The sequence below is a fragment of the Hevea brasiliensis genome, chromosome 15 (assembly GCF_030052815.1).
Source record: "Hevea brasiliensis isolate MT/VB/25A 57/8 chromosome 15, ASM3005281v1, whole genome shotgun sequence".
NCBI lineage: Eukaryota > Viridiplantae > Streptophyta > Magnoliopsida > Malpighiales > Euphorbiaceae > Hevea > Hevea brasiliensis.
The window spans coordinates 69,824,716-69,842,352 of record NC_079507.1 but is presented as its reverse complement, the minus strand read 5'-3'; the positions used below and the strand labels follow the sequence as shown (position 1 = coordinate 69,842,352).

The 17,637-nt window shown below is 32.1% G+C and overlaps 2 protein-coding genes across 3 annotated transcripts; one reads left to right on the top strand and one right to left on the bottom strand.

Annotated features, from left to right (window-relative positions):
* Positions 1-1,802: 1,802 nt before the first annotated feature.
* Positions 1,803-3,489, bottom strand: LOC131173882 (uncharacterized). Its single transcript, XM_058136518.1, has 5 exons — positions 3,270-3,489; positions 3,109-3,185; positions 2,863-2,974; positions 2,525-2,607; positions 1,803-2,104 (listed from the first exon to the last, which is right to left on the bottom strand). The coding sequence occupies exons 1-5, from the start codon at positions 3,325-3,327 to the stop codon at positions 1,925-1,927; spliced, it is 510 nt and encodes a 169-aa protein (XP_057992501.1). The 5' UTR covers positions 3,328-3,489; the 3' UTR covers positions 1,803-1,924.
* Positions 3,490-7,812: 4,323 nt separating this feature from the next.
* On the top strand, positions 7,813-14,641 carry LOC110636202 (protein PHR1-LIKE 3). 2 transcript variants are annotated; one of them, XM_021785783.2, is made up of 6 exons: positions 7,813-8,229; positions 12,934-13,010; positions 13,100-13,154; positions 13,429-13,498; positions 13,581-13,650; positions 13,944-14,641. In XM_021785783.2, exons 1-6 carry the CDS (start codon positions 8,034-8,036, stop codon positions 14,391-14,393), a joined length of 918 nt encoding a protein of 305 aa, XP_021641475.2. In that variant the 5' UTR covers positions 7,813-8,033; the 3' UTR covers positions 14,394-14,641. The 2 variants fall into 2 exon arrangements, with proteins under 2 accessions (XP_021641475.2, XP_021641474.2); XM_021785782.2 differs by having other exon boundaries at positions 7,839-8,229; positions 13,417-13,498.
* Positions 14,642-17,637: the final 2,996 nt, after the last annotated feature.

The following is a 17,637-nucleotide window of genomic DNA, read 5'->3' as shown; positions in this document are numbered from 1 at the left end:
ACATAAGAAGATACGAATAATAGTGCTCGAATTCCAATAAAGCAAATATAGTTGAACAAACTCGAATTGATTGCAATGATATCAGTTGCATATTGGAATGGTAACAGAACTCAATATGGCTACAACAACCAAATCCAATGATTGGTGGTATGATTAGAGCTCTGTTCATGTTTGCAATGATAAGACTCAATTTAAAAATTATGAAGAAGTTGTAAATGGCGAGAAAGTTCTAATGGGCAATCATGATTCGCTAAAGTGGTGGGAAAATGAAGTGTTGAATTAAACTTCATACGGAAAGAAGCTATTATTAGTAAATGTGTTGTATGTGCGGAAATAAGGAAAAATCTTGTGTCCGCTAGTCATTTGTGTAAGAAAGGTTATAAAGTACATTGCTGGAGTCCGATAAAATAATTGTGTCCATAAATGGACTATTTGTGGGAAAAGGTTACTCATGTGATGGAATGTTTAAACTCGGTATTAATAATAATATGAATATTTACATTTATCTTGTTGAGTCATCTTTATCTTTATGGCATGATCGTTTAGCACATATTAGTTTTAAATCTTTAAAATTTATGGCTAAACATGGTTTAATTTCATATATAGATGATAATAAAAATCTTGTGAAATCGTATTCAAGCAAAAATGATTAAGAAATCTTTTCCAAAAGTTGAAAGATCTTCTAAGTTATTAGAACTTGTGCATTCGATATTTGTGAATTAAATGGAATATTGACTAAAGGAGGAAATAGATATTTTATAACTTTCATAGATGATTTCTCCAAATATACTTATGTTTATTTAATGAAAAATAAAGATCAAGCATTCCAAATGTTTGATTTATAAATCGAAGTTGAGAATCAAAAAGAAAAAAATCAAAATTTTGAGAAGTAGCGAGGTGGTGAGTATTTTTCCAATGAATTTTCTTCATTTTGTGAAGAAAATGGAATTATACATCAAATAAGTGCACCTTATACACCACAACAAAATGGGTTGGCGAAAGAAAGAATAGAACCTTAGTGGATATGCTTAATTCTATGCTTGTGAAATCTAATTTACCAAAAACTTATGGGAGAAGCTTTACTTACTTGCTTGTCACTTACATAATAGAATTCCTTCTAGAAAATTTAAGATTTCTCCATATGAATTATGGAAAAATAGAAAACCTAACTTGAACTATTTAAGAGTGTGGAATTGTTTAGCATATTATAGAGTTTGGATCCTAAAAGGACTAAATTAGGTCCTAGAGCTTTGAAAGGAGTTTCGTTGGTTATGCGAAAATTCCAAAGCTTATAGAATTTTAAATTTAGACTTAAATGTAATTGTAGAATCTAGGGATGTTGAATTTATTGAAAATAAATTTCATAATGACCCTATACATGAGCCCATGAATAGTTCAAGTCAAAGCAATGGTTCTAGTATTGATATTAATTTTGAATCGGCGTCTAGCAACAAAGAAAGTTAGATTCTTCTAATAAAATTAGAAGAAGTCAACGTATTAGAAAAGAAAATAATTTACATCCAGATTTTATATCTTCTTAGGCTATTGTTTTTCTGGTAGAAGGCAATAGGTCAGTTGTACTTAACAAAATACCAATTTTGTTAAATGTAGAAAATGATCCTAAAACGTTTCAAGAGGCAATGACTACAAGGGATGTGGCCTTTTGGAAAGAGGCAATCAATGATGAAATGGATTCATTATTATTTAATAATACATGGGTTCTAGTTGATTTGCCACCTGGTTCTAAACCAATAGGATGTAAATGGGTTTTCAGAAGAAAATATAACACAGATGGATCGATCCAGCACTTCAACACAAATGCACTGATCACTTCCTGATAAAATTTCAATTTCACCAAATCATCCATGCCATTTAGGTCACCAAAGTGATAAATAAACTTTCTCCTTGACACAAGAGAATAATGTCAAGGTAAGTTGTGATGAAAAACCAGAAATATGAGCAAATTATCACATAAATAATGATATATACGAACTATATTTGATATGTCAAATGTTTCACCAAGAAAGATGGAGCTTACTTTTAGTGGAACTGAAAGGTTAGCTGTTCGCAATATGGCTTCAGCAATACCATGGGCATACCAAGGCTACAAAGAAGGGAAAGTTCACAACATCAAAGAGATATAAAGCATTACAAACACAGACAAATAGAAGAAAAGCTCCTTTTAATTTTCATTTGTTAATAAAGGATCAATTGCCGCCATTATGAATGCAAATAACACAATGACACAAACAGAATTTAGATTCTTAATTGTGAGCTATACTGCAATTTACTTTTTTGTTTTAACAGCTAACTTAAGGGAGTCACAGCTGATGACAACTGTACCAAGACGGTCAACACTGCAGGAAGTGGAAATGAAATGGTCTGCCAACTACTCCTCTCGGTAAAAAGTGGCAAGTCAACAAGAGAGTGAAAGAAAGTTGAACTCTAATTTTCTATATTCTTAATTATATTAATTGAGATTTCTCAACTCTGGAAAACATGAGCAGAGAGTGAGCGAGATTACCTTAAAAAGCTCCACTGGAGTAAACCATGATGTGTCACTTTGCTTGTAGACTTTATCCAAGTGGTTCATATAAGCTTTTCTGCCTAAAACATGCAAACCAAGTAACATGTTGAAGCCTCAAAACAACTTCAAACGAACTTGTGATGTAAATCATAATCCATATTTCATTGTTTCCCAACAATTTGCATGGTACCACAGGAAAGGAATAAGACCCAAATAAATACACAAATCTTGAACTTCTGCGTTAATTTCACAAAACCCATATCATAAATCACAAGCTAACAAAATTCCAAATAACTTAGGAGTAACTAAGTGAGAAACCAAAAAGAAAAAAGCACCTTCAAGCTGATTGAACTTAATGCTTTTCTCTAGAACTCCAACTGACTTCGATCTTTGAGAGAAGTAGCCGTGTTTTGGATGGTATAATGCAGAATGGATGAAGTCTCTTACCTGCACAATTAAAGAAAAAAAAAAACTCTCAAACACAAACACATTACAATAAATCCACAAAGAATTGAATTGCAGAAGCCGAAAGCAAAACAGTGGAACTGATTAAAAATAAAAAAATAAATAAAGTGACTTACAAGAATTGGTTTATCATCGACAATGTAAGTGGAGTAAAGGGCTTGAAATGGAGGAGTTGTGGACTCATATGCAATCACTGCAGAGGAAATCAGAGTTGAAAAGAGAAAATGGTATTTATGTGCTTATATCTGAGTACACAGGAAGAGAGAAAGGAAGGTACCTCTGCGTCTATGGAACAAGAAATTGAGATTTCGAGAAGCGAGAGAGCGAGAGAACATGGTAATCAAAAGAATGTTAGCAGGTGGATTCAGTGTTAAAATTGAAGGAAGAGATTCTCTCAGATTCAGGGGTTTTGTTGCGAGTTCTTAAACCCCTCTTACGACCTGCCCTTTCACTGTATTAAACGACCCGTCGTTTTGTCGGTCCCTAATCTTGTGTGGTGATGATGAGATTCACAAATTCAGTTATTGGGGATTATTTCTTTGGTGAATGAGAACGACACGTCGTCTTCTGAACAACGACATAACAAAGAAGGGAATTTCCCCTCCATGGACCACAAAACGAAGAAAGCCCATCATTCAAGGAATTGGTCTTCGCAATGTGCCTTGCCCACTGACATGAAGGCCCATCTACGGCCCATAAAATGCTCACATGAACATTTCTAGACAAGTGCGATGACATCTATAATTTTAAGGTAAAAATAATTATATTTAATTTGATATACTCTTATGGCACTCTTCACTGAAAAACTTATTGATTAGTGATAAAAAAGAGAGACCATTTTGAGAGTTCATTTTGCTGCTGATATGCTAACAATAATGTTTAGAGTCATCGGACTTATTTTTTAATGTTCACTTGCAAATTTCTTAACATAATAATAGATTCATGCTTGATAAAAAAAAAATTTAGATATTAAATATTTTATTAATTAAATTGGATGAGTGTACCTGTGCCATGTGGTATACCTGGATCTTGCTATTTTAAAAGCATTTGCACATAGACGTTATGATTCTGTTTATATATAAGCAACAACTGGGACGTCTGTGACCTACCCTGCCCATTCGATATTACGCACTGTTTCTCATAATTATAAATGAATGAGATTTATTTTTTATATTATAAGAAAAATTTATATTTTTTTATGAAAAATAATATTATTTTTGTGTACATTAAAAATATATTACAATATATATATATATATAATATATTATTAACTTTATGATTTATTTATAAAAAAAAATTCGATTGAATTTTTATATAAATAAACTTCATTTCTACTTTATTTAAATAATTTTTATTAAATTAAAAATAATTATTTTTTAATTTTAAATATAAAAAATAATAAAAAAAATAAATTAATTGAATTGTATTCTTATAAAATTTATTTTTTAAACAAAGGGTACATAATTCAATAATTTATAAAATTGAATTAGAGTAAAAGAAATAATTGAGTTAAGGAAAATTATAAAAACGTAAATTTTATATATTGAGTGTAATTTAAACAACTAAAAAAGATAAAGAGAAATAATTAAGTGTGGATAAATTTATAAGAAAATAAATTTTATGGATGATTTTGAAAATGCTCAAAAATTTCCCATACCCCATTGTTTTAAGCAATTAATTTAATTAAATATTTATTAAATAATGCCACTATTTAATATTTGATACCATATCTCTTTGTTTAAATTTTGTTAAAAAAAAAAAACTAAAATTTAAAGTCAACTACAAAGTGTATATCCTCATTTAATTCATATAATTGGAGGGTGATCAATAATGGATATGTTTCCGCCATCTTTTAAATGAATGATGGGAGTTTACCATGGTTGGCAGGTGGGGGCTAGAATTGGCCTGAAGGATCATAATTTTTTTTGAAAAAATATGAAAAATATTATGTAGTTTTGCATTTTCAAATATGAGTTATCATAGTTTTTTTTTTTAATTTCATATCTTATATTTATTTGTTCGATTAACAAATATAATTTAAATTATTAATTACTATTAAATAACGTTAACGTAACAAACACGATATAATGACACGTGATAAATATAGTATTTACGTAGATAGCATCTCATATTTATCTTATTAGTATCGTTTAACGATAATTAATGATTTAAATCACAATTATTAATAAAAAAATATATAAAATATTAAATTAACAAAAACCAAGCTATCGGTATTTTCACTTGAAAAGCAAACATGGCAGATTCTTTTTCCCTACTTTTTTTTTTTTTTTTTCAAGAAGTGGTCCAGCCTCTTGGATGAGCTGAGCTGAGTTGGTTGACTCATACTCACAATCACAACCATGTAAAAATTTAAGCTGGGTTTGAGCATTCTCCTTCGCAAATGTCCTATTCTAGAGAGTGGTGTGCGATTGAAATTTAACAAACTAGGATTAGGTGGAGGGGACCCAATAAAAAGGTCAATGTTTAATCAACAAAGTTATGCCACTCAATCATTGTCTACACTACATTTAACATTGCTAAAATATGTTATCAACCCATATATTTGTACAATTTTAAATGGGATTTTTTTTAAAGTGTGTTCTAATTAATTTATTCATGAAAGCATTTAGCTTATATGTTGATCAACAGGAATTAAAAAAAAATTACCAAATTATTCAATTTTCTTGAATTCATTCCATTATCTTTACAATTTTACCCTGAGAAAAACTCAAGAGTCATGGAAACAGGCAAACAGCCCTTTTTACCCTGAGAAAAAAGGGAGAGGAAATTCTCCATGATCTGTCTGTACGAAAATGGTGATGAAGGTTGAACCAAAGGGTTGAGACAAGAAGGCAAAGAATCTAAACTCTTTTGATTGGTTGAATTGATTTAACCCATGACTGCAATTTGTCAGTAGCACAAGGAAGCCTAGGTTTCAACTTTAAAAGATATTTCAGTAATAAATGCACATTAGTAAAAGTCCATATATATCCAGATATGCAGTTGTGATGTCCTTATAACTCTGCAGCAACTGGGGTGCATGCAGAGCAGAAAAAGCAATAAAGAAAATGAGTGCTGTCAGTAAGAAGAAGGAAGGAAGGAATACAATTTTTTTGTCTCAAGGTCCATCGTCAGCTTGTCTGCTTTATACATGCTTGCAATCTTCTGTTTTATCTTCAAATACAATTCATTGGCAACCATATGTACACACATATACACAATTTTTGTGGGGTCCAAAACGTGCCGTCCTTGTTTTGCTGGCCTCCAATGCCCTTGGATTGGCCCTGTCTCCCTCCCCCCCACCTCGCCCTCTTATCCACCCACCACCGCCACTATCTGTTGGCCCAGGCCATTGCTCTTGTGGGCCAAAATTTGATACAGCTATCACTTAATTACGGAGATGAAGAGGATTTTAATTACAGCTATCTTAATTTAGTATTTAGACAAAAATATAATTACTATACCATTATTTGCCTATGCCATAAGCATAATTGCTTGTGATTACAGCCCTATGGGGTTTAAACTGCTCAGCATAAATACAATGATTTCTAGAAGAGCATAATTATTAAAAATATAATTATTTTATTAATATAAATTGGCGCATAAAAATTAAGCTAAAATTTTAATAATAAATTTAATAACTAATTATAGGTGAAATTTAGCATTTTAAGAATGCTTATTAATATTTAAGGATCTGTGTAATTTTTTTATGAAGAGATTAGGGAATAAGGACTCAAATCTGATATATATTAGGTGAGTAATTTTTTTACTAAATAAAAGTCTGTGTAATTAAATTATAAATTTTAATATATTTTATATATGGGTATCACGTTTTTTCATATACATTTACAGGAACTCGCATGATTTTCTTATGTTATTTGATGGAAGGCAGCAATAATAATGGTCAAGATTTCAAATATCATGTAACTGTTAGCATATTATAATAATTTTAAACGATTTAAATGAATTTAACATTATGTGAATAAATTATTTTAATTTATATGTAAAATGTCTATTTAGGATCTTAAAGTGTTTTTAATTTAAATAAATTCTTTAAAATTTTAAAAAAAATTAAATAAGTCTTTTAAATTTTTAAAATATATCAAATAAGTCATTTTACTGTTTAAAAAATAAATAGAAGCTTTAACTTTGGGTCTATTCGAAAAATATTAATTGTTATAGCAGCAGCTAAAAATTAATTATTGGAAGGTAATTGTTTATATAAAAATTTAAAATATAAGTGTTTAATAAAAATAATTATTATATTAATTATTAATATAAAAATAATGATATTATCACTTTGACTATTCTTAAACTTCCTTCGACTACTAAAAACTACGAGAGATAATATTCAACTTCAAGTTCAATTAAAATCATACACGAAGATTTTTTGTGGCATAGAGTTCTTATTAATTATATTGTATGCACGATATGTAATACTATAATAGATAATTGTTGTATCATAAAATAGATTAAAAATCTCAATAATACTAATAATAATAATTATTTATTAAATAAAATAATAATAAATCAAATAAAAGAATTAATAAATATTAAATTAATTTTATGCATATTTCGCTAGATGAGTTATTAAAAAAGATATATTAAAGATATTGAATAAAAATAAAATTAAAAATACTGTTTTTCATTTTACCAATTGTTTCCTCTACACCTAACGTCCATGAGCATGTGTATACAAAATACACACACAGAAATCATATATCAGTACGATCACAAAAAATAAATAAATAAATAAAAGGAGAGAGAAAAAAATAAACAAAAGAAAAAGAAAGCCAAAGACCGAAACACAACGCCTCCCACAAATTAGCCCACTCCTGTCTTAACCTCTGCATGCCTTAAGCTCTCTCTCTCTCTCTCTGTCTCTCTCTAAACACAAATACCCATTTGCCGATATATCTCTCTTCTTCCTTCTCTGTTCTTAACCGGGGCTCCGTGCCCCGACACTGGAACCCGAATCGGATCTTCTGCTGCATTTTTCGTTCCATCTTTCTCCGTCGGAGGATTCTTTTTATCCCGAAAAATGTACTCCGCAATACACTCGCTGCCGCTGGATGGGAGTGTAGGACAGGGAGAGTTGCAGGGGTCGCTTGACGGGACCAACTTGCCTGGGGATGCGTGCTTGGTTCTCACTACTGATCCGAAGCCCCGCCTCCGGTGGACTGCTGAGCTTCATGAGAGATTCGTCGATGCTGTCACCCAGCTGGGTGGACCTGACAGTGTGTATAAACTCTCCATTTTCATTTACTTATGCATTTATGTCCATTCGTTTATCTATTTTATTGATTTCTTGGGTTGCTGAGCTTCGGTGTTCTCTGTCCCTGGGTTCTTTAATCTAAAATGTGGTTTTATTTGACCTGAACTGCTTGTCTTCGCTGGTAACAACAAGTCTTTGTACATGAATATAGCATAGTTTGCGTCCCAACCAGTTTGAATTAAGGCTTAGTTGTTGTTGTTGTACAGCATCGTTTGCGTCAGCTATCAGTTATGGTTTTGAATTTGATTGTTGGTTATTAGTAGAGCTTGTAATTTGTGTTTCTGGGTCCACTTAATGAGTGGAAAATTCTTGTTCTTGGTTCTTTCTTTTTAACCCGAGGTTTGGATGCAAGTCTTCAAATTTAATTCAGTGGTTCTTGTGATTGACAACCACTAATCCGAGGTTTGTGCTCTTTGTTCCTTTTAATTTGCCGTGATTCTATGTATTTAATTTGCTGTGAATATGTTTATGGGGGAGTGTAGTAATTGATGTGGTGATTTGCAGGTGGCTAACTAATGGTCGCTGATTTTTTTTTTCCTTTTCCTTTTTTACCTTTATTTTTTGGTTTATTTGTTACCATCAGATATTTTTATGTATTTATTTTGGATGAATCGGCAAATTTCACTGGTGTCATTTTTATTGCTAGCGTGATAATGGGTCATGTTGCCTCTCTGTCTCTCTCTTTCTTTTCTCTCTCTTGTTAGTGAAGATGACCCATGGGTTATTTTCTTTTTCTTTTTCTTAATATGATCTTTTTTTAAATGGATCTGATTTTGACTTTGCAAGAAGCATTACCTTCAGCGATTGCATTCAATTGTTTTTTGTTGACTGATTAATGTTCCTTGATTATTTGTTCTGAGTGTTTTTCTAACTATTTCTTCTGTTAATTCTTGTGTTGTTGTTACGTGCCTGTTGGGCATTTTTAACTTATTTTATCACAGGAAAATACAACTAAAAGGACAAATAGGCACAATAGAACATTGTCTTTGCTTGGGAAAGAATATTTTCTGTTATTTGCTTTGAATTTATAAAGATTTGTGGTTTAGCTGTTGAATGGATACTATATTTAGAAATAAAATACTAGATTTATGGTCCGTAACTTTCAACTGGCTACTTATGAGCAAAGAACCAATAGTACAAGCTTATTATGCTTTTATGTATCTTGTTACCTGTTCTTACAGTTTTTAATTTATCTTTTTCCTACCAATGCAAATGGTAATCTTAGTAGTCACCGGGTGGAATTATGCAATTTAAGAAAAGCAATGTATTTGAACTGCACACATATTAGGCTGGACATCTGGTACTAATTCCAAGGTGTTCAAAAGCTTGGGCTTTTTAGAATCATTTTTTAACATGTTTTTTTTTTTCTTGGTGAATATATAGTATGATATTTTGAATCCATAGAAAGTTACACTACATTACTATTCATTTTCAAAAGGAAAACGGGAAGAAAAATCCAAAGGAAAAATGAGTTATGTAAATGGTATTTCCAACGAATTTTTATGAGTCAAAATCTGATAAGGAAGATGAGCAATTTCTACTGGTTACTGGGTGCGGGGTGGCAGTTTTAGCAGACATGATCTTTCTCTGCATTGTTTAATTTAAAATGCATGATGTTCTTGTACATGTGTTGATCCCACTGATTTTCTTTTTTAATTTTAACTAATTTCCATCCATCATTACTAAACTAAGAACTCTAATATGGTCACTATGTGATGCTGTTCTCCTCTTCTGCGGGTTATGGATGCTGGGTTCAGGTATTGAATTTGCAAAGAAAGAGAGCATCGGTGAGTTAGTTAACTACCGCTCTTCGATACATAGTTATTAAAATTGCGAGTTAACGCATATGATTTTATGATTTTACAAGTTAGAATCATTAAAATGAGTTAAAACGTATGTAAAATCAAAATCAAGTAAAATTGAGGTAAAATCGCCATTTTAAATAGTAAAATCGAATTTTAAACAACATGATTTTACGAATTTACGATTCTATGATTTTACATATATAAAAGTTTTACAATTTAAAATATTTCTTTTTAATTCATCAAAATTATTATCATTTGTTTATTTTAGCATCATTTCTAGATTTTTTAAAGTTTTTTAATATAGTAATAATTATTATTTTTGCTACTACAATCATTATGTATGCATTGTAATTTTTATATTATGTTTTGAACAACTTTTGTTATATTTCAATTATCATAAATATGATCTAATTTCTATGTATTATTCATCAAGTATTTCTATTATTTGTATTTACATATTTTCATAGTTGAATACTTGGAATTATATTTTCAAATATGAAATTTTTATATGTATATATATGTGTATGTGTGTATAATTTTAACTATTCTCATATTGATAACTTGGTGAGAAAATATTTCACTTAAAATTTAAATAATTTGAATATAAAGTTTAAAAATATATTAGAAAGCTTTTTTTATAACCTCTTATACTTAAATGTACATCAAAATTTATTTATGTATTTTATATAAATCTGATTATATATTTTTTTTTGCAAGGTACTTTTTAGTAAGTTTTAAAATCTTACGATTTTACGATACAATTTTACAGCTCCTTCACCGAGTCTAGGTTAGAAAAGCGAGTTTGACGACCTTGCTCCGATGCCTAAGTCAGTAATAAGAATTGGACTGTGATAGGATAGTTAAAATTGGTTGTTTCGCGTACTTGATGGCCCTTATATAGGTTCTGATATAGGCACCTACTAAAATTAGGAGTTAGTAGTTGAGTAGGATTAAGAATCCATCCTGAGTCCTATTGTGAACGAACCTTTGGTTACAGCAAATATCTCGGGATCCTGGTGATTCGAGTATTATGTGCATAGTTGGGCAATTAATTCCTTGTTCAAGAGTCCGAGTTTCCCATAGTTACTCGGTTAGGGTCTTTACTGGGTACCATTTTGGTGACTATAACATCATGATGAATTGAAAATTGGAGTCTATGACTTTCTATGAATATATGAGTTTCACAAAATGGAGGACCATTGGGAAAGCACATCTTAAGATAAGAAAGTATGAACACTTTGATTTTTTCCCCCTAGAGCTCTGAGTGTTTTGGTTAAACTAGCTACTTAGAAGACCACTAGGAAAGCACATCTTAAGAAAAGAAAGTATGAATACTTTGATTTTTTTTCCTCTAGATCTCTGAGTGTCGGGTTAAACCAGCTACTTAGAAAGAACTGAAGATTCAAACTTCAAGTCTTCATTATCTCTTTCATAAAGGAATGGGGATTTTTAAGTGTCCTCCTATGTTCATTTGCATTTTGGTGATTGGCTAGGAAGAAATTATTAGTTACGTGCCTAACCCACCGAACCCTCATATTTTCCACATAAGTATACACCCTTGCTTTGTCAAGTGCCTCTCAGGTGTTTGAGGAGGTATCAGGGCGCTCAAATTGTTGTGTTGGAGAAGAGAGGTTGTTGCTAACTTGTTATATATGCTGTCGTGTTTTTTGAACAAATGCATTGTCTACATTATGGTGAGCATGATATGTGCTCCAATTTCATCTCTTTGCTTCATTGCTAGATTGTTCTAGAATCAATCAGGTTTAATGGTTTGCTTTATTGCTTTATATTTGGGTATTGTGATATACAATGCTTATGAAATAAAAGAAATAGATAAAGAAAAAGTAGCATTAAAATTATGGGCATTTGATCATGGCACTCTTATAGAGAACATTCACTATTAAAATTATGGGCTATTTGATCATGGCACTCTTATAGAGAACATTCACTAATAGGACTGGATGGTGGCTTGAATGTTCAATCCTTTGAAGTGCAGTAGTGGTGATAGATGTGGTGTGGTTGTGTTTTTTCGTGGATGTTATCTAGTGGTTACAATCATGAATCTTTTTAGGCTTGCTCAACCTATTAGAAAGACAGTTTCTTATTTTGATCTTAAATTTACTCAATCCAGTGTTTTCATTTCTCACACCTTTTATTTCACCACCAAAAATGGTTTAATAACAGTAATTAGTTTGTGTCTGTTTCGAGTTATTGTTGCAAGGAGCTGTAGCTGCTCTAAAAGTAAGTCATCTGCAAATGCTGCACAGGGTGTAGTGCCCCTTAGTTGATGCAGCATCCTATGATCCACAATAGGGTGTGAGGTGGCCACTGTTTAATTTGATGAATGCAAGGCCTAGTTTGATGCCTTGAGCACAGACATCAAGGTTTACTTCGAGGCTCAGGTGTTGAATAACATGCACAAACTCCCGTAATAACTTGACCTAAAAAGCTAGAAGTAAATCTGTAAATGGTCTGTATAGGGCACTGTGCTCTGATATTAAGATGTTTGAATATGATTAGCCAAATATTGGATTTGACTTGTTAAAGATGATGCTAGTTGCTTTTATTGTGGGTTTCAGTGTTGTGGACTTCATACTTGGCTTGCAGTACTCTGCTATCAGTGATAGTGGTATCATCGCTCATTTCAAGCGGAAAGATAATTATAAAATATAGGTCTATAATCTTTGTTCTCAATTTGTCCTGGCTTGGTTCTAGCTAAGCCTAGCATATTGTCAACTTGAATCCTGAAATCCAATTGTGATCAGGCAACACAAGCATGTTAAGTGAACTTGAATTACCATTCTAGTGAATGATTCTTGATTGATTAAGTAAAATTTCTGGTTTCTTGACATGCTTTGCAGAAGCAACACCAAAGACTATTATGAGAACAATGGGGGTAAAGGGCCTTACCCTTTATCACTTAAAATCCCACTTACAGGTTTGTTGATACAATTATTTCTTAAATCATTTGATCCTTGAGGTGTTTTTTTAATCTTCTTTTGATTTCATAGTTGTCTTTGAATGCAGAAATACAGGTTGGGAAGGCAATCTTGCAAGGAATCAAATGATAATTCTAAAGATGGTATGAAACTCAATTTCTTTGGAATCCTTTCGAGTTTACACATGCTATCATTTTCCCCGCAATATATAGTTCTTTTCAGGGGCTTAAGACAATTATTAAAATGATCCTGCAAGATCATAAATGTTTGAGAGAGGGTGGCAATGTGAAGTGTGTTTAGGCAGGTAGAATTAAGGAATAGAATGAAATCGTTCTCTTTATGCAAAATGAAATTCTGGTGAGAGAATGAAGTTAAAATTCTAATTCATTTAGTAATGGCGTGTAGTTGGGATTGCAGCGTCTGTTGCAGAATGTCAGGATACTGGTTCATCAACATCATCAAGAATGATAGCACAGGATCTGAATGAGTATGGCATATTTTCCCTTTTTGTGCCACTTTGCTCTATCTCTGTGTCCTCATTGAAATGTTGCTTTTCTTCATCTTAACAGTGGCTACCAGGTTACTGAGGCTTTGCGGGTACAGATGGAAGTCCAACGAAGACTGCATGAGCAGCTAGAGGTTAGTTTTCACTCTTGCTCTTGCATTTGGTGTGGCTAACAAATTGTGGCTTTCAGACTTTTTGAGGTTAGCATATGACAGTTGAGCAATTTCACAGTGGGTTAGTCATGAGTCATAACCTAGCATTTATTTGACGAATAAGATTTTTGGAAATGGTTTATAAACAAATACGAGCGGCAATCTATATTTCTGTTGCCTTTTGTTGTATAATTTGCAATCTTTTCTTTAATACAAAGTGTGCTAGCATAGTGATGGTTTTTAGAACTTTTTTTGAGGGTTTTAACTGTAAGCAGGTGCAACGTCATCTTCAACTTCGAATTGAAGCACAGGGAAAATACCTACAGTCAATTCTTGAGAAAGCTTGTAAAGCTCTGAATGATGAGGCTGCTGTATCTGCTGGGCTTGAAGCTGCCAGGGAAGAGTTATCTGAACTAGCAATCAAGGTTTCCAGTGAATGCCAAGGAATTGTCCCAGTTGATAACATAAAAATGCCTTCATTTTCTGAACTTGCTGCAGCTTTGGAGAACAAAAATACTGCAAATTTGCCAGCTCGAATTGGTGATTGCTCCGTTGAAAGCTGCTTGACTTCAACGGGGAGACCAGTTTCTCCAATGGGTGTTGGTTCACAGGCTGCGGCTTCCATAAAGAAAAGACCAAGGGTTGGGTTTGGTAATGGAGACTCGTTGCCTTTGGAAGGCAACATGCGGCAAGAAGTAGAATGGATGATGAGTAATATTGGATGAATGGCAAGAGATTTCCATCCTAGAAACAGAAACATATTTCCATCCTAAATGTCACGGTGACCCTAATCAAGTGTATCATCAGTAGTCTGTATAGTTTTTGGATCAGGTGGATGCCTTTGTCTTATAATTTGCAAATCTTTCCCATTCTGCATAAGATTAGTGCGTTATGTAGTTTGCTTTCCATTTGGCATAAGAATGCTTTATTCCCATTTTAAGTGACGTTCTAAAAAAAAAATTATTTTGTCCCACTTTATTTCTTTTTAGAAAATTAAGTATTAATTATTTTTTTTTAACTTTACTCTCATTTATAGTTATTTTTAATGTATTTATTTTTTATTTATTACTTTTTTTCTATTTTAATTAAAATATAAAAATAATTTGGTCATTTTAATTCTCATGTAAAAACTTAAAAAGACTTTTTTATTAATTAATTTTAATTTTATTTTTTTAAAATTTTTTAACAAAAATTTAATAATAAAAATAATTAATATATATATGTAATTAATATGTATTAACATATAAATTATTGTATAATAATGATTATTTATTATAATATTAATTAAATAATTATTAAATAATTTATAATTTATATATAATAAAAAATATTATATAATATTATAAGAAAGAATATCACATAATAAAATAAAAATATTATATATTAACCACGTAAAAATATCATGGCACATATAGATTCATGAGAATATCTAATTGTTATATATATATATATATATATATATATGAGATATCCAATGACGCAGGATCGATGGGATATTCAACAGAGATAAAATTAATATAAAGAAGAAGAAGAAAGAACAATAAATAATAAGAAGATGCAGTAAAATGAAAATGAGAATGCAATAAATCAACAAGTTATAAAAGCATAAAAATATGGGCGGTAGAACCAGCCACAGATATAGATATAAAGAATAAAACAAATAAAGATTGTAAGAAGAAAACAATTAAAGATTGTAAGAAGATAGTTTTATTGAAGCTCTGATATCGGACACTCACAAGGAGATAGGATAAGGAAATGGAGAGGTATCCCTAAGGAAAACTTGTAGAGAAAAACTTGTAAAATGAAGTAGAGAGCCTCTTCCTTTTATAGATGAAGGAAAGAGGTTTACAATTATTATAAGTTACTATTACACATGTGAAAGGTAAAAAGATATATAAGTGGAGTGAAAAATGTCAAAAGTTGTTGCAAGATGTCAAAAGTTGTTGCAAGTGGAGTTCCTATAGCCATGTGATGACCAGAGTTGTTTTGATGATAGCCGGAAAAGTTGACCTTGAACTGTAGGCATGTGAAGAGTTACTGGTGCTTTAAGGCAGACAATATTCCGAAGCAGTCATCCTCGTTATCATTACCGAGACTGACGACATCAGAAGATGAGCTAGCTTGGCTTGGAGTTTTTGAAGTGGATGACCTGTTACTCAGCAATTGTTGCATGATAGTAAAATATTCTTCTTCAGACTTGGCATGGGCCAAGAGAGATTGAGCATTTGATTTTTGGGCCAAAAAAGTCATAGGGTTTTGGGCAGAAGTCGGAGGAAGTTGTCTTTGCTCCTTAGGCTGTTTGAGTAGCCATTGTTCCACAGCTTCTAAAGAGGCCTTTTGATATTTTTGGAATTTGGACCACCATCTAATTTTGAACTTGCGAATTAGAACTGGCCCTTGGAGAAGTTGATAAGTTTTGTAACCATAGTCCCATGAAAGAACCCATGGCACAAAGAACTTTGAAGCAAATAGAATGAGGGGGTGAAATATGTCTTCCACAGTTGTAGGCTTATAGCGAGCCTTGAAAGTTGTATACCCTTGATTGATTTCGGAGGGCAATATTTTAGGGATGGCTCCCATCCAGTTCCACCATTGGGCGAACCATCTAAGAAAGTGAAATTTGGAGACGGTCTGGAAGAAAAATAGCCAAGTGTGACAGTTGCTGGGGTTTTGGATTAGAAAAGCATTCATCCAAGCTTGGTGGTAATCCCAATATGTGAAAGTTGTAGTAGAAGGGAGGCTTTGACCAAATCTAGCTTGAAATTTCTTTGGGGTAGATAAGTCTTATCCCCAATTGGCAGGGTGGATAACTTTGAATATAGTGCAGGTGGAATAGTTTGGGACAGGGGAGTTTTCTGGGAATTGTTTAATTTTGACCAACCCAGTTTCAATCAAGATACTTTGGTAGTAGGCTGGATCTTTAGACTTATCCCACGGCTTGAAGTGCCAAGAACCGAAGAACTTAGCTGCACATAAACGAGGGTTAGAATCATAAAATCCATCCTCAACAGTTAAAATACTTTGATAAGAATCTTTTAAAATCCAATTGAATGCTGAACCAGAGTTTTGAGAAAAGTTTTGTGAAACCACTGGTTCGTTTGATTTTAAAGTCAAATCCGTTGAAGGAACAAGTTTAGGAGTTGAAACAGTTTGAGAAAGTGATTTTTGAGAGAGAGTTTTTTGGTTTTGAACAATAATTTCTCTCTCAGCTTCTTGAGAGCAAGCTTGGGTCAAAAGTTTTTTGGGCTGTCCTTCTGGGAGCGAATCTCTGAGGGACTGGCAAAGTTGTGGGTGATTAATGAGGCCTGCAAGCCAAACTTGCAAGTCACTTGGAGAAAGTTGTTCTGAAGTAGTTTGGGAAGTTGAAGGTTGGTCAAGTTGATCTATTTCTTTCTGGAATAAAGCATTCCATGAGACAATAGGGCTTTGGGAAGTCATCTTAGGTTGGCTTAGTGTAAGTTGTTGAGAGGAAGCTTGGGGTTTGGGTGAAGTTTTCTTTGAGGTAGAAGCTGAAGCTTTTTCTTTTGTTGATTCTTCAATCTTCTTTCAGCTTTTTCTTTTGTTGATTCTTCAATCTTCTTTCTTGGGATCATTGTGAGGAGTCTGCAAGAATTCACGAGTTAGGGAGTCTGCAAGAATTCACGAGTTAGGAAGTCAGGGATAGAATTCATATCTCCTCTAATATATTCGATATCAAAGTCAAAAATACTTAAAATAGCTTGCCAACGAGCAAAGATTTGTTTGGAACCAATGTTTTGAACATCCTTTTTCAAAACCTCTTTTGCAGATTTGCAGTCAATTTGAAGCAAAAATTTTTTATTAAGCAAATCACTTTGAAATTTTTGAATGCAGATGACTATGGATAAAATTTCTTTTTTAATAGTGGAATAATTTTTCTGGGTTTCATCCCAATGTCCAGAAACATACTAAACTATAACTTCTTTGTTATTTTTAAGTTGCTTTAGAATT